Raw genomic sequence first — 16,718 nt, forward strand, 5'->3', positions numbered from 1 at the left:
GAAAAGTAGAAGGATGAAAAATTAGTGGGAGGATGGAAAAGTGGGAGGATAGAAAAAATTTAGTTTTCCCTCGTGCGTGTTTGGTTGAAAGGGTGGAAAAGTGAGAGGGTGTATAACTCTTTTGTTTGGTTGAAAAGAAAAATGAGAGGATAGAAAATGTAGTTTATATAAATTGACTATTATACCCTTATTACATAATAGGTAGGAAATAGATTTATTTGCACTCATTAAATAATATAAAATTTACCAACAATTATATTTTTCAATGAGAAGTGTTACGTTCACAACATTTTTCACAATATTTTCATAACAAAATTTATGTGGAAAGTTGTTACTAGTTCTAATTTGAACTCACTACTGAAATTATTTTTTTACTCACTAATATTAACTAATAACATTCTATTACTTAAAAATTATTGTGAGAATATTGCGGTAACATTTATAAATTATGATTTTTTATTCATTATGTTATATCTCCTTTCTCAGCCATACGTTTTTCTTTTTCTTTTTTTTTTCTTCTTTTTCTCCCCCACACACGTTGTCCTTATCATTCTTTTCTTTTTCTTCAATAACGTTCCAGGCACAAAGAATGCTCATTCTCAGTTTTTTTTTTTTCCTCCAACGCTCTCTCTCTGTTTTTTTTTTTTTTTTTTTTTTTTTTAACTTGATTCCAAAACGGGGTATTATGGTACTCAGGCTTTTCCTCCCAATTTGGGAGGACGAAATTTGTGGGCCCAGAGAGAAAATTTTCTCCCAAGTTTTCCTCTCTTTTCCAAACAGTGGAAAACACTATTTTCCACCCAATTTTTCACTCTATGTTTTCCATCCCCCCTAAATTCACCCCAACCAAACACAATATAAGTGTTTATGTGGCCTAATGTGATAGCGCATAATAAAGATGGAGTTTGGGTCGTCTAGATCACTTTGGTCAATGTATTTAAAAGTGTGAAGATTACTTGCAAGGTTAAACAAATGACTTTTAGCTGATTAAAAAACAAGAAAATTATGTACACTGAGAATGGGTGTACTCTAGTTTCAAGACTATAAATAATTAAATAGAAGTGTGCCAATTATACTTTGGTTAGCTGACGCTTTGGGAGCTGGAGAAAGCCAGAAATGGAAATACTTCATCATCATCGTCATCATTTATTTTGGTATCTGCTGCTTGTTGTGGCCTATTTTTTCTCTTTCACTGAAAGTATAAGTCGGAGAGATTTTCCAGCTGGTTTCATATTTGGGGGAGCCTCAAGTGCTTATCAGGTACATATAGCATATGCCACTGCATTAACACTAATACTTTACATGCTTTCTACACTAATTCTCTATGTTCTTATACTCATATTATGTTTGGGGCTCTCTTAATTTCTATTGGAAGTATGAAGGGGCTGCATTTCAACATGGAAAAGGGCCTAGCATATGGGACACTTTCACTGTGGAACATCCAGGTCTCTCTCTCTCTCTCTCTCATTATAATTAGTGAATAAGCAATTTTATTCAATCAGGAGAACAAAATAATTTTATGCAATTTTAGTAACAAAAGTAAAACCTGCATCAGAAATTACAACAAGCTAACTTCGACTAGTATGTGTCAAGGACAGAAACTGGGGTTCTCCAAAGGCTTAATTATTGCTTTGTTTTGGATTGAAATTTTGGCTTTTAGGTAGGTAGGTACAATAAGCTCCAGAGACCAAAGATCAGTAAATCTGCTCCATCTTATTTTACTACTATGGATTTTTTGCTAGCTTGGAATCCTCCAAATTGATGGGTAATGAGTAAGGAAAGAACCTTATCCACCCAAAGATAGTATATATTAACCTTTGGGCCAGTGTACGTATACATTCAATAAATACTAAAACACTAGTATTTATTTAACAAAAAAAAAAAAAAAACATTAGTATTTAGTGAACTGTACATCATACGTGTTGGTCTCGCACACAGACATGAAGTTTACAAAATAATGTCTCCTAAGGTGTGAACATTTAAGTAAAAGGGATTCTTGTTAATTATTGTTTAATTACATATTTTCCCCTTTATTTGTAATCATATAGGGTCTAAGAAAATGGGCTGTCACACTCACGTGCTTAGCATAGTGCATTTTATAATCACACGTTGAATTAACACGTGACATAACTGATCTTTCTTGTAATTAAAATAAAAATCACTTTTATTTCTATGTTTTACTATAGTTTGATGTATAACAATTTTTTTAGTGAACCAATTAGCTCATTGGTGACTATTTTTGAGAAATTTATGGTGTCATTACAGAAAAAATTGCTGACCATACCACGGGAGATATAGCTGATGAATTTTACTATCGTTTTAAGGTATTTTTAATTCATGTGATTGTATTCTCTTAATTTCTTTCACACCCAAAAAAAAGAAAAAAAAAAGAAAAAGAAAGAAAGACTATATTCCTAGCTAGCTACCCTTCTACACATCCATTATATAGCATTTGAAACTTGAAACGATGCTTTCTTTCTTTTACTTTTGCTTGTCTATTTTGTATTAAACTAATGAAAAGTCTGAAAAATGTTTCAGGGGGACATAGCTTTGATGAATGAAATTGGTTTAGATTTCTTTCGGTTGTCCATCTCATGGACCAGAATACTACCTAGTAAGACCAATGTTTAACTCAATAACTCAACCTTTGCCATTTATTTTTTTTGAAATCAATTTAAAAGGATTAGGCATAATTTCATAACCATTTTTTTCCCTACTGAGAACCTACAAAAACATGTCATTTTTGGGAAAAATATATTTATTAGGTATTATATTCAAAGTAAAATATTATCCTATTTATAAAGCTTAATTTCATCCTCAGAGGGAAAAATCAGCGGGGGAGTGAACCAAAAAGGGATCACATTCTACAATAACCTTATAAATGAGCTATTGTCTCAAGGTAGAATTTTCCTCCCTCTCATATGATTCTCATAAAGCTAATCCTAATTTGTTTTATCAATATAGGCATATTCCTAATAGTGACTATAATTAATTAATCAGGTTTAAAACCTTTTATAACTCTATTCCATTGGGATGTTCCACAAGCCCTTGAAGAGGAGTATGGTGGATTCTTGAGCCAAAATATAGTGTAAGTTTCGAAGCACACATTAAATCTATTATGAATTTAGTATTTATGCAATCTGATTAATCAACAATTGATAAATGTCCTATAATTAGGGATGATTATCACAACTACGTGGATGTTTGTTTCAAAGAATTTGGTGATAGAGTAAAGTATTGGGTCACAATTAATGAGCCAAATATATTTACCATTGGGGGCTACGTAACAGGAGTTGATGCACCTGGTCGATGTTCTAACTATATCGGAAATTGCACATATGGGAACTCTGGGACAGAACCTTATATAGTGGGGCATAATTTACTTCTTTCACATGCAATTGCTGTGAAATTATACAAGGAAAAGTATCAGGTTTGTGCTTTTAACAATTATCAATTTAAAGAGGATATATCAATTTATGATTCACTAATTAAGTAGCATGTAACCTATGCATATGCACGGATATATTTATAAATAAATACATTTTTTTAATCATAAAAATATACATGATTGATTGAATTATTAAAAAAATAAACGTAATTAGATGCATATTAAAATTCCAAACTAAATTTAGTACTACTTCTGATAATTTCTATTTTAATTTTTAATAAGATAGATAGTGTAGTGATTTTTGTTAAGTAAATACATGATTGGTTTTTTATTTCTTTATTTGTATATTTCATTAATATTAGACTCTTAATATTTTGCACTCATTAACTCACTTAGTATAAAGATTAAAAAACTTTAGTGAACACATGGCACAAAATTAGCACACAATTGATATCTAATTTGGGATCTAATTGAATTTTCTTTTAACACTGGCTTTAAATATATATATATATATATATATATATATATATATATATATATATATATATATATAGACGAGCCATGTGTGTGAGAGAGACATTGTGTTTAGGAATACTGGCTTGTGCTTTAGATTACAATGAACACTAGCCTTGGTAAATTTGCGTTATTAATACCTATAAAACTATCGTAATCCTTCTTAAGAAAAAATGGGATAATCTATTGTGCTTAAATATATATTCTTAATAAGGAAAAAAAAGGTCCATAATATTGCAAAAGTTTGCCTTCAAAGTAAAATGTATTATAGTATAGTTTATTAGATAAGATAATCTAAATTTGATTTTGTAGGCTTCTCAAATGGGAGAAATTGGCATTACAATACAAAGTCTTTGGTATGTGCCCAAATACCAAACAGTTGCTAGCACCAAGGCTGCCTTGAGAGCTCTTGATTTTATGCTTGGTTGGTAAGTTTTATGACTTAATTTTATATTAGACTCAACTATTCCTATAAATAAACACGATTGTCTTCAACGATATTTACAAAAGGCAATTATTTTTGGCTTGAAGTAAAGGTAGGAGAAGCATTCTAACTTGCTAAGCCATTCGGCAAAAACCAACAACAAGAAGAAAAGCATTCCAAGTATAGCTACCACGATGCATGTGGCTGGACTAGAATTTTGAATACATGGTTCGATCCCTTCTATTATGGACCTTATGGGCCATCCATAATTGTTTTATTTGAAAACAATGCATGGTATCTTTCTAATTAATATTAACAAAATAACCTATTAACTTTTGACAAAAATTTTCAAGAAAAAAAAACTATATATTTCCTTCCATAGTTTTTAAACTCTAGTGAGAAAGCCAAGGCCAGTCTTTGTTCAAATTCTTTACTAACAACTTAACAGGGTATGTTACTCTCACAAATCACTCTTCTCCTCTTTAATGTGCAATTTAGTTTTTAATCGTAGCTAAATTCTAGAGTGAGAATCTGAGTACATGGAAAAGCGCTTTCGAGTAGGATTGTCCCAAGGGCCAATTCGAGAAGTCCACACAAAACAATCGAGGAGATCATCCTGAACCTTGTTGAGAGACAGAGAGAGGAAACGCTGATAAACGAGAGATTTATGGTTGCAATCAATGGCTGATTTTTTTGGTTTCATAGATGGAGTTTCCCAAGTAATTAAATAAATTCTTTTTTGAGTTATATTTGTTGGGAAATGTTAATAGATCCCTTATAGCAATAGCTAACAATCCATTTTAGGAATGTTTTTATGAGAAAAGGGAAAAAAAAAAAAAGTAATTAATATTTTGATAGTTTTTTCAATTTTCCATAAAAGTGGTGTTAAAATTTTTCTAAAATAAATTGTTAACCATTGCCCTGAGAGCACCTGTTAACATGACCCTTGTTTGTTTTAACTCACTACACACACGTATATGTTTTACGTTTCTCAGACAGTGAAATAATCTTCCTTTTAATATATAAGGTATAATGGTTTTATATTTCCCTTACTAACTTAGAATCTAAAAAGATGTGGGGGGAATTACATTTTACTACCATAAACTACACATTTATATTACATTTTGCACTCTAAACTTTTCAAATGCACGTTTTGCACCATAAACTATGAACTTTATTACATTTTGCACTCCGACGTTAAGTTTGCTATTAACTTGAATGGAAATTCAAAGTTAGGTTGGTAAAGTGTAATTTACCTTCTGTTTTTAAAACATTGAGAAGATTAGCAATTATGTCCTTTCATGTGGTGCCATATTTTTCCATCCAAGTTAACCGTAAATTGGATGTAGGGGTACAAAGTGTAATAAGGATCATAGTTTAAGATGCAAAACATTCATTCAAAAATTTTATAGTGCAAAGTGTAATCAGTGGTATAGTTTATGGCGGTAAAATGTAATTTTCCTGAGAGAGAGAGAGAGAGAAATTTCTTCTTTAATTTATTTATTTATTCCTTTATGAGTTTCTCATAATGTAAGTGAGTTTACTATTTGCTACCACCAAAATCTTAAATATTGTTGCATGTATGTGCAAAAAAAAAAGGTGTAAAGTGATTTTTTTTTTTTAAGAGGCGGGTATATAACTTTGTTTTGAACTTTGATTGTTTCCCTTGAAAACACCAAAAGGTACTAGTTGAATTGCAAATTTCTTGATAAGTTACAATATTAAGCTTTTAGATTAAGCAGTTAAGGTAGTGTTTCAACATATTGTATCAAACCCTTACAAGGAGACTTGTTATTATTTTTGTTATCATTTGTGTAGGTTTGTTGATCCAATTATTTTTGGTGACTATCCTAAGACCATGCGAGCTTTGGTGGGGACTCGACTACCTGTATTTACTGAATCGCAATCCAAGATGCTAAAGGGTTCTCTAGATTTCCTCGGAATAAATTACTACACTGCAAGATATGCAGATGATTCTACATCTTCTAGTACCATTAACATAAGTTACACAACAGATAGCCATGTAAATCTAACCAGTTAAGCTCAAAATCAACAACCTTGATTTATATTTTGGTTGATGCAAAGAATACATATTACAAATTTCATAAAAATGAATTATCATTAGTCATCAAAAAGTATTTCAACCTTTTATTTTGTAGAGTTGACATAAATCATATTCATTGTCCCCTCGATTTGTAATTCTTTTGTAGTAAAATTTGTAGTTACATTTGCATTTTCCTTATATTTTTTCCCAACACTCATGTAGTTACTCTATTTGATGCCATAGCGGAGAAGGATGGCATTCCTATTGGTCAACCAGTAATCTCTCTCACTCTCACCCTATGTTTGAATATAAAGAGCGTTATACTGCTTGTATATACTAAGAAAAGTATGTAAATAATGGTTTTGTAGACCGCTACTGATTGGCTTTACATTTATCCAAGAGGAATTCGAGAACTTATGTTATACATAAAGAAAAAATATAATAATCCACCTATTTACATTACAGAAAATGGTAAGAAACGATCTTCATCCTTCTATGCTTTCAGTAGTGTAATTGAAATTTTTATTTGTAATTAAATCAAATTTACATTTACATTTGTACATTTCAGGAGTTGCTGATAATGGCTCATCCCCGATTCAAGAGGCTCTCAATGACAGATTGAAGATAAAATACTACTATAGTCATCTATCAAATCTCTTGGAGGCTATAAGGTGAGTGACTATACATATAGTGTGTGTAGAGGAAGGTAGAGTTCAAACCGAATGGGATATCGTAAATTATGCCATTATGATGATTAAGCTATTACTTAAACCCTAATTTTGGATATATTATATACGTGTGAATTAAGAAAATTCTATAACATTCGCATTTTTTTTTTCAGATATGGTATCTCTACTAATAACATGATCTCACATCACAGTAATTTTTTCTTAGTAACTCACATCACCTTGAGCATTAACTGATTTTTTTTAATATTTTAATTTTAATTTTTATCTTAAACTATGGTAAATTCAATTCAGGTAGTGTTTAGCTTAAATTTAATGGTTGCTTCAGCCACATCACATGGAAAATCTTTTTTTTTTTTAATAATAATTCCAGACATACAGCAACAGGGTCACACATGATGGTAAATTTTATATTCATATGTCACATTGAATGGTAACTTTTAATGGGTATCATACCCCTAAAAATATTGGAAGTACTAAGGACCCATGTGAGTTAAAGTTCCCCATTAAAGTAAAAGAAACAAATTTAAAAAATAATATATAACTTAATTAGAACAAATCCATATGCTAAATTTTTTTATTAATAGTTATTTCGGTAATATGTAAAGATAAGATTAAGACCTGCTAACACTTAAAACTCTTTCTTCCTCATATTGGAGACTAATGAATATATAAAAATTAATATATATATATATATATATATGTATGTATATATATAGACACACACATTTTTTCACCCTAAACTATCATAATCGTGAGTTTCAATAATTCAAGAGGTGTGATTAAGTGTAATAGGGTAATAATTTATGGTGGAAAACTCTCTCTCTCTCTCTCTCTCTCTCTCTATATATATATATATAAAATTCAAGTTTCAATTTCTAAGATATTAACGATTTTGTTTTGACAGGGCTGGGGTTGACGTGAGAGGATACTTTGTGTGGTCATTTCTTGACGACTTTGAATGGGAATCTGGTTATACTATTCGATTTGGCATCATTTACGTAGATTACAAAAATGAGTTGACAAGATATATGAAACGCTCTGCTTTTTGGTTCAAAAATTTCCTCCAAAAGGAAAATGTCATCAGAAGCAAACCTTTGTCGTACCTGAGTAGTAATTGAATTTATAACAACTGATTTGTTTTATGTTGAACTAACTATTCGCTATGTCTTCCAACATGCACTTATTCTGAAAATTAGTTCTAAATTTCTATCAAGTCTATTATAATAGGAGTTTCCCAGTTTTCTTTAGGTCTAAAGATGATATGAGACAACCAATCCTCTGTCAATCAATTGGGTCTAAAGATGATATGAGACCCAGTTTTCTTTGGGTCTAAAGAAGAATATCACCTTAATTTGGAAATCTATACTTGTCACCTATTTATTTATTAACAATTTAACATATTATATATAACAAAATTATTTTTGCTTAAGCCCTGAAGTTAATAATTAATGTATCACAGGCAATGATGACAACAAAAAAAACTTTAGAAGCACAAACACATTTGGTGACGATTTACGAAGTAAAAAGAAACTTTTAAAAATAAAAACCACTCTCGGGTAACCTACCTCATAAGAAAATCATGATAGTCTAAACTTGTAAAACCTTTGTAAAATCGATTTCATAACCTCAAGAATCAACACGTTTGCCTCCCATTGTTGTGGCCCCAAGACTCTGGAATTCTTGTATGAAATCCCCTCCATGAATAAACTTGTTTGCTACAACTGGAAACCCAATACACCAATATAATGAACTCAATCAGAGACAGAGCCACTCCCCTGACTTTGGGGCAATCCCCCCACCCACCCCAAATTTTTTTTTTATTAGTATATACATAGGTACTAATTTTAACAATTATATTTTATAAAATTAAACTCCCTTAACAATATTATTGATTCTTTTCAGAGTAATGTTAAATGTTATAGCCACAAACTTTTTTACAACATTTTTACAAATTGTTGATGCAGCAAATTCTTATTGATTTGCATTTGCACTCATCATTTATACCAATTTTTTACTTACTAATAACCAATCACCACATCAACAATTTGTAAAAAAATTTGTAACTTTAGCATTTTTCTCCTTTTAAAGACCATAAATAAAAAAAAATAAAAAAAAATCTATAGCTCTAAAATCTAAAAAAAAAATATAGGTGAAAACACCATTTAAGTCCTTACATTTTGGAGTCACAGTTAATTTAGTTCCTATATTTTGGTAGTAGTCAATTTCTATTGGAAGTATGAAGGGGTTGCATTTCGACATGGAAAAGGGCCTAGCATATGGGATACTTTCACTTGGGAACATCTAGGTCTCTCTCTCTCTCTCTCACACACACACACACACACTCACTCAAAAGGGCCTAGCATATGGGACACTTTAATCAACATGAATGTACAAATGTGCAAACAAAGGCAAAACAAGCAGCTACTAGCTAGTGGTCCAGACTAAACTACACTTGCCTCACTAAGAGAAAGAAAACCATTCACAGCAATTAGTGATTCACTAAGAGTATATTGTTAATTACAACTTACAAGTAAAAGTAAGTTGTTAAAAAAAATAATTAGAACTAACTTTCCCTAGTTAGTGTCAGAGACAGAAATTGGGGTCCTCCAAAGCCTGCATGGTGCTTTGTTTTGGATAAGAATTTTGACTTTCAGGTAAGTAGAGTATCTGCTCCACAGACCAAAGAAGATTTCCTTCTGTAAATCAGCTTCATCATCTCATTTTGCTGCTATGGATTTCTTGCCAAAATGGAATCCTCCAAATTGATGGGTAATGAGTGAGGAAACAACCAAATCCAACTTAAGATAGTACCACTTAACTCATTAGTGAGGATTTTTTTTTTTTTTTTTTTTTTTTTGGAGAAATTTTATGGTGTCATGACAGAAAAAATTGCGGACCATAGCACCGGGGTTATAGCTGAAAATTTTTATTATCGCTTTGAGGTATGGTTCAAATGATTGTATTCTATTAGTTTCTTACACAAAAAAAAAAATATATATATATATATATATATATATGATTCTATCCCTAGCTACCCTTCTACACCCACTATATTGCAGTTGAATTTATGTTTTCTTTCTTTTACTTTTCTTGTTCTTTTTTGCATTAAATTAATAAAAAAACTGGAAAAATGTTTTCAGGAGGACATAGCTCTGATGAAAGAAATTGGTTTAGACTTATTTAGGCTCTCCATCTCATGGCCCAGAATACTACCTAGTAAGACCATTGCTCAACCTTTGTTATATTTTGTGAAATTAGGCATAATTTCATAACCTTTTTTTTTTTCCTTACTAAGAACCTACAAAACATGGCATAATTTCTTTATATGGTATATATTCCAAGTAACAAGTAATCTTATTTATAAAACCTAAGTTTGTCCTCGGAAGGAAAACTCAGTGGGGGAGTGAACCAAGAAGGGGTCACATTCTACAATAACCTCATAAATGAGCTACTGTCTCAAGGTGAAATTTCATTCTCCCTTTCACATGCTACTCATAAAGCTAATCATTCTTTTCTATATCAATATATGCCTCTTCTTAATATTGACTATAGTTAATTTATTAGGTTTAAAACCGTTTATAACTCTATTCCATTGGGATGTTCCACAAGCCCTTGAAGATGAGTATGGTGGATTCTTGAGCCAAAACATAGTGTAAGTTTCAAATTACACATTAAAATCTATTATGCAATTAGTATATACGTAATCTGACTAATTAACAATTAATAATCTTCTATAATTAGGGATGATTATCGCAACTATGTGGACTTTTGTTTCAAAGAATTTGGTGATAGAGTGAAGTATTGGATCACAATTAACGAGCCAAATATATTTACCATTGGGGGGTACGCAGATGGCACCACGGCACCTGGTCGATGTTCAAACTATATTGGAAATTGCACGCATGGGAACTCCGGAACAGAACCCTATATAGTGGGACATAATTTTCTTCTTTCTCATGTAGCTGCTGTGAAATTGTACAGGGAAAAGTACTAGGTTTGTGCTTTTAACAATTATCAATTTAAAGATGATATACCAACTTATGACTCAATAATATTTAATAAGCCATGTTTGTGTGGGAGAGATTGTGTTTAGCAATACAGTCTTGTAGAAGTGATGATCAAATAGCTTTAATTTGGTACATTGATAAATACCAAACGTTTGATCGGATTTGTTTAGAATTACTAGTATTTTTTAATGTGTGGAGTTTTGAATCCTATTACTTTTGTGTTTGACACAACAAAAAACAAAAGTTAATGAAAAATGTTTTCTGCAATCAACAACAAAAGAAGCGTTTTCCACTTTTCGAAAGTAGAAAATGTTTTTCACCATTCCCTTATGTTCTCACTCCCTTCATTCCTTTATACCACTAACACCATCACAATTGCTCCACCATCATCACCACCATTGTCATCACTATTGTCTTTATTGCCACCGCTGCAACACCACCATGCACCACCTTCATTATTGCCACTGCCGCCACCACCACCACTACCAGACTTACATGAAATATTTATAGTTTTTATTACAAGGCAAATGACATAAAATGTTTTCAAACTCACGTAAATGTCCATATGCAATTCCAGTGTTTTTTTTTATTTGTAGTATGTAATTAATTTTTTTTAGATTGATTACCTATTAACTTTTGGAGGCTAGCCATAGAGATAGAGTACGTGTTCCTATGATCAATAACACTAGCCCCTAAAAAAAATGGTTTGTCTTTTCTGGACCTCTGAGAGAATTAACTTGATCCAAAATCCAAACTCTGGGCCTACTAAAATCAGTCAACAAAGTAACATTCTTAAACAAAGACATGTCAAAGTATATATAATCAAAGCCCAAACTAATACCATTCTACCAACTGAGCCGAAGGTCAAGAACTTCCTCAGCAATTTTGAGTCCATGATCCACAAAGAATCTACAAGCCTGGCCCATGTATCATTTTGTTGCTCCTGTTGTATATTCTTCATTTTTTTTTTCTTAAAAAAAAAAATATTTTCTGCTGTTTTTAACTCAAATATATATATATATATATATATACTAAGTTATTTTTTTATTTGTGATATAATAGGATATGAAATATTTATTTATCATTCAATTGAAGAGTTCTAAGAGATGTGTGCATAATTGGAAAAACAGCATGTTGTTTCTAGAAAATTATTAGTAACATCAATCGGAGTCATTGGACAAACGAGTTTCTTATGACAGCCCCAAATTTTTTTTTTATAAACAACAATCCCAACCTCCATTGATTCTCTTGCTTTCTCAGATACAATACAAAGGATACTAACTTTTGAAGGTGAGGGTTGTCACTTAGATAATACATCAATGTCAACGAAATGTTTTGTAGTTACATGCTGGATTTGCATGGAACAAGAAATGCTTTATGTATCTACAATAGAAGCCGAAATGCAGCCTGTCATTTCACCAACCAATCCTGAAGTATCTATAGTAGAAAAGTCCAAATGGACAATAATCTATAAGAGAAGCACCAATATAATAGCCTCAAGCCTAGCCCATGTTTCAATTATCTCAATTTCATCGTTTGATGCCAATTTTCAAGCACTCAAGTGAAAGAAATATGAAAACAATTTGTTAAAATAGCGGAATTTTTTATACCAATTTGTTGCGAGCATAGTTTATTATTGTGGATTTATGCATTTTAAAGATATTGTGAGCTTAAAGATGTTGTAGCCCAAGAGAGACATATATATTGAATGTCCATGTTAGTATGGGGCTAGCCTAAAGCTAGCTCCTACATATACTGAAAGTTCAAATATGTGTATAAAACACCCTTGAACGTTTAGACCCCCAATTACAAAATAATCAATTCAAGCTTTATGTCAAACAACTAGAGTGCGGAAAATGAACAAAAGTTATAAACAGAATTAGTAAACAATCTAAACCAATTAAAAACACATCCACAGCAGAAAATAAAAGGCAAAGATAAAGGGAAGAGAGATGCAAACATAAGGACAACACACGATGTGTTATTGAAGAGGAAACCGAAGCCCTCGGCGTAAAACCTCTCCGCCGCCCTCCAAGCGGTCAATAATCCACTAGAAAATGTAGTTGGAATACATGAACAGCAATAGACCCTCCAAGCCTAATCTACCCGATGTACCTAAGCCCTCCAAGTTTCTTGCTCCAACGAGGTTGCGTCGAACCTTTTTCTTTTCTAGCTTCCCGGATTCCGCTACTTGACCATAGCATCCGCCATCCTTGGCATCTTCCAATGCTTCCCAAAGCTCCAAAAACACTCAACACTCTAAATGGGTGTAGGTAGTGTTTGGATAGAAATCTCCTCTCAATAGGTATGACAATGAGATAGGGAATGAGAAGAGACTACAAAGATTTCTCTCTAAGAATGAGTAGCTCTCTCTAATTGGGTGGGTGTTTTTAAGAAACCTCTCTTAGGGTTTTTCTTTCTGAATAGCCACACACATATTTTGTGGGAATGAGGGGTATTTATACTGGTGTGAGAATGGAATGCAAAGAGTTAGTTTTTCCAAAACAGGGCTGGCTGACGACTTGACTGAGTCGCGAGTTCAAGCCGCGAGCTAACTTAATGGCCAATCTGGATTTTTGTCCTGTAGTGCTCCAGGTGGCATGACTGTTCAGCTCCCCTGCATGCTCTGCACGTGTGCAACTTTTGGCGGCTTGCAAGCCGCGAGCCTCCCGCGAGTCCTAGCCGCGAGTCTCTGTTTCACTGCACTGTCTTGAGCATTTCTTCACACTCTCTCACACACTACCCTTACATGATTCCCACCTAAATACAGGGTTTCTAAGTGCTGTATTACAAGCAAATTTGTCATGGAATAAAGCCAACACATGGTTGATTAAATTCAACCTTACAATACCAAATGTTGGCGTGGGTGAGTGTTACAAACACTATTGCTCTATGTTGTTTGTCTCATATTGATTAAGAGTGAGCTATCTTTAGAGTTTATAAGTCATTGTTCCCCTTAAGTGATACCTTAAGATAGTGGGCTTATGGCCCTATTTGGGAGTTTAAAAAAGGAGGGGGAGTAGAGTAAAGGAAGGGAGAGTAATTTAATTACCTTATTTGGAAGTTTTTTAAGGAAGGAGGGGGAGGGGTTTGGAAGAGTTTGGAGGGGTTTCAACTATCTCTAACCCCTCATTTTTAATTCTCCCAAATTGGAGAGATTTGGAGGGAGAGTAGAGTAGATAAATTATTGACCAAATGAATTTCCCAATTTACCCCTTCTAAATTAACAAAATTGCAAACCAATTATATAAATAATCTTTGTTTGTTTCTTGAGAAAATTTAAGGGGAATGAAAAAAATAAAAATAAATTCACAACTTACTAAAAGGAAAGTCCATACCCAAGTTTCAGAGTCACACTTCAACCCATCTGTCTGTCTTTCTCTAAAAATTGAAGCTTCGAGAAACATATATAGCCATACAAATCGATCAAAATATATGTAACATGTGATGCAATGCATGAGATTTTAAACTCATTTAAGCAACAACCCATCCCAAAATTTCAACAAAAACTCATCAATTTTGAAAAACCCCAAAATTTAGGTTTCAAAACATGAAATGCATGAAAATGAGAGATAAGAAACTCACCAAGTGAAGAAAAACTTGGAAAGACCTTGAAGAAACCTTGAGGAAGAAGTTTGGAGTGAGTGAGAGAGGTTTGGGAGGTGAAGAGACGAGTCTGTCAAGAGAGAGATCGAGAAAAGTGAGAAATGGATCACGCTGAACCTTTATATAAAAGGTTAGTAAAGCTCAACAGATAAAGGTGTCGAGATAGGTGTCCAGCAAGGTGTCGAGCAAAAAGGCATCGACAAATTTAGCTGTCGAGAAGGTGTCAAGGAATAATTCAACAGACACGATTAAAAAAGTTTGATCGATCCACCAGTTGTCGAAAAGCTATCGAGAGGACAGGAGCTTTCTCGATCGATCCACCTAGCTATCGAGAGGTGTCGAGATTGTGATAAGAAATAGCTTAAGAGCTTGATAGATAAGCTAGGTGTCGAAGAGCTGTCGAGATTGCTTAAAAACAGTTTTTCAAGAAGAGAAAAACACAGATATGAATGCAATCAAGCATGCAACTCAACCAATGATCCAATCAACATTTTAGACTCTCAAAATCAACTCTCAACAACAATTTTAAGCACATGGATCCCAAAAACACACACACACACACAAAACAAGTCTAACCAATTTTATATTTCAAATACTACAAAAAAGATTGCTATTAGCGATGGCCAAAGTTCGTTGCAACAACACAAAAAGATGTCACAGATTAGTAGTGTCGACGGCAAAAGGCCGTCGACGTCCTTCGGTAAAAGCCTCGTCGATAATACTATATTACCGACAAGGTCGTCGCTAACACTCATTTTCGACAGTAAAAAGCCGTAGTAAGCAATTTATTTTTTCCGTCAAAAATACTTCTTCATAAGAGGAAGTTGGACGACCAAATACATTTTGTGATAAACTAAGGCCGTCATTAATGTATTTTTTCGACGGCTAAAAGTCATCATAAATACTTGTTTTGCCGTCGAAAATACAATTTCGTACAAGGAAGTTGGATGACCAAATATATTTTGCGATGAACTAAGGCCATCGTTAATGTATTTTTTCGATGACAAAAAGTCGTCATAAATACTTGATTTGCCGTCAAAAATACAATTTCAAATGATGAAGTCAAACGACCAAATACATTTTGCGACGAACTATAGCCATCATTAATATATTTTTTTCAATGACCAAAAGCCATTGTAAATACTTAGCTTTTCGTCAAAAATACAAAATCTTAGTGACCATTTATGTCTTTTCAACGAACTTTGACCGTTATTAAAAATTAGTCACCACGTCACTAATACATTATTTGCAACAAAATAGCTTCGTTGAAAAAAAAAAAAAAAAAGGCCATTTCTAGTAGTTTAATTGCAACAAAACAATTATGTCAAAAAAGAAATACATGAATTATATGAAAGTAAATAAAATAATATATAAATTACAAACATACATCTCATAAAAAATTTTCCATTCAAATAACAAGTACAAATCCATAATTGTTCAAAACTAATAAGTGAATAATGCAATAAAAATGAAAATATTAAAAGGTCTACAAAATAGCATGATGTTCAATAATACATGAAAGCTATATTATATCCTTCACTTAACTTGAAAGCATAAGTATTGGAAGATCAGTCATCATCCAAGCTAATTTCCTCTAGCTGAGAGTCACCTTCCTCCTCAAAGTCATCTTGTGTAATTATTCACACTACGATCTTCTCCCTAACATTGGTCTGCAATATTTTAGATTAAACTGAATAAATATACAAAAATTATAACTACACAAATTTTTATGTTTACAGTAAATAATAAAGAATTAACTAAAATATATTCATTTAAAAACATTAACACAATCACCACAATAAAATGACAAAGCATCAAAAATAAATCCGTACTACCGACACAAACATTGCATCTATCATAAATTCTTACTACTGTCAAGAACCTTGTAGTTCTCCTGTGAATGAGAACTTCCATGTAGTTCTCCTGTGAATGAGAACTTCCAAGAATACATCCACCGCCAATAACCACATTAATAGTACATCCCCATCACTCTTAACAATATATCCATCATCACAAAAAGTCACATAAAATTATATATGAACTAAGA

The 16,718-nt window shown here is 32.4% G+C and overlaps 2 protein-coding genes across 5 annotated transcripts in view; both read left to right on the top strand.

The window, feature by feature from the left end:
* LOC126724090 (beta-glucosidase 17-like) overlaps window positions 1-8,207 on the top strand; it is a 43,492-nt gene extending 35,285 nt beyond the window's left edge. For 2 of the 4 annotated variants that reach the window (XM_050428289.1, XM_050428288.1), the window contains exons 2-14: window positions 1,086-1,260; window positions 1,376-1,445; window positions 2,266-2,324; window positions 2,539-2,614; window positions 2,822-2,899; window positions 3,001-3,088; window positions 3,178-3,430; window positions 4,214-4,329; window positions 6,144-6,361; window positions 6,592-6,644; window positions 6,738-6,840; window positions 6,938-7,040; window positions 7,963-8,207. In XM_050428289.1, the coding sequence (XP_050284246.1) occupies window positions 1,117-1,260; window positions 1,376-1,445; window positions 2,266-2,324; window positions 2,539-2,614; window positions 2,822-2,899; window positions 3,001-3,088; window positions 3,178-3,430; window positions 4,214-4,329; window positions 6,144-6,361; window positions 6,592-6,644; window positions 6,738-6,840; window positions 6,938-7,040; window positions 7,963-8,176 (1,575 nt within the window). In that variant the 5' untranslated portion in view covers window positions 1,086-1,116 and the 3' untranslated portion in view covers window positions 8,177-8,207. Of the gene's footprint in view, window positions 1-661; window positions 1,261-1,375; window positions 1,446-2,265; window positions 2,325-2,538; window positions 2,615-2,821; window positions 2,900-3,000; window positions 3,089-3,177; window positions 3,431-4,213; window positions 4,330-6,143; window positions 6,362-6,591; window positions 6,645-6,737; window positions 6,841-6,937; window positions 7,041-7,962 lie in introns of those variants that run through there. The other 2 variants (XM_050428291.1, XM_050428287.1) reach the window with 2 other exon arrangements.
* Window positions 8,208-10,254: 2,047 nt separating this feature from the next.
* On the top strand, window positions 10,255-11,240 carry LOC126722805 (beta-glucosidase 17-like). The gene is made up of 4 exons (XM_050425949.1): window positions 10,255-10,274; window positions 10,431-10,519; window positions 10,623-10,710; window positions 10,800-11,240. The coding sequence occupies exons 1-4, from the start codon at window positions 10,255-10,257 to the stop codon at window positions 11,050-11,052; spliced, it is 450 nt and encodes a 149-aa protein (XP_050281906.1). The 3' UTR covers window positions 11,053-11,240.
* The last annotated feature ends 5,478 nt before the right edge of the window (window positions 11,241-16,718 follow it).

Source organism: Quercus robur, chromosome 4 (genome assembly GCF_932294415.1).
Source record: "Quercus robur chromosome 4, dhQueRobu3.1, whole genome shotgun sequence".
Lineage (NCBI taxonomy): Eukaryota > Viridiplantae > Streptophyta > Magnoliopsida > Fagales > Fagaceae > Quercus > Quercus robur.

Excerpts from the sequence above, each read along its gene's own strand:
- LOC126722805 (XM_050425949.1), top strand. The coding sequence starts at position 10,255 with ATGGCCCAGAATACTACCTA. Across the intron at positions 10,275-10,430 it reads ATGGCCCAGAATACTACCTA|TTTGTCCTCGGAAGGAAAAC; the intron begins GTAAGACCATTG and ends ATAAAACCTAAG. Across the intron at positions 10,520-10,622 it reads AAATGAGCTACTGTCTCAAG|GTTTAAAACCGTTTATAACT; the intron begins GTGAAATTTCAT and ends TTAATTTATTAG.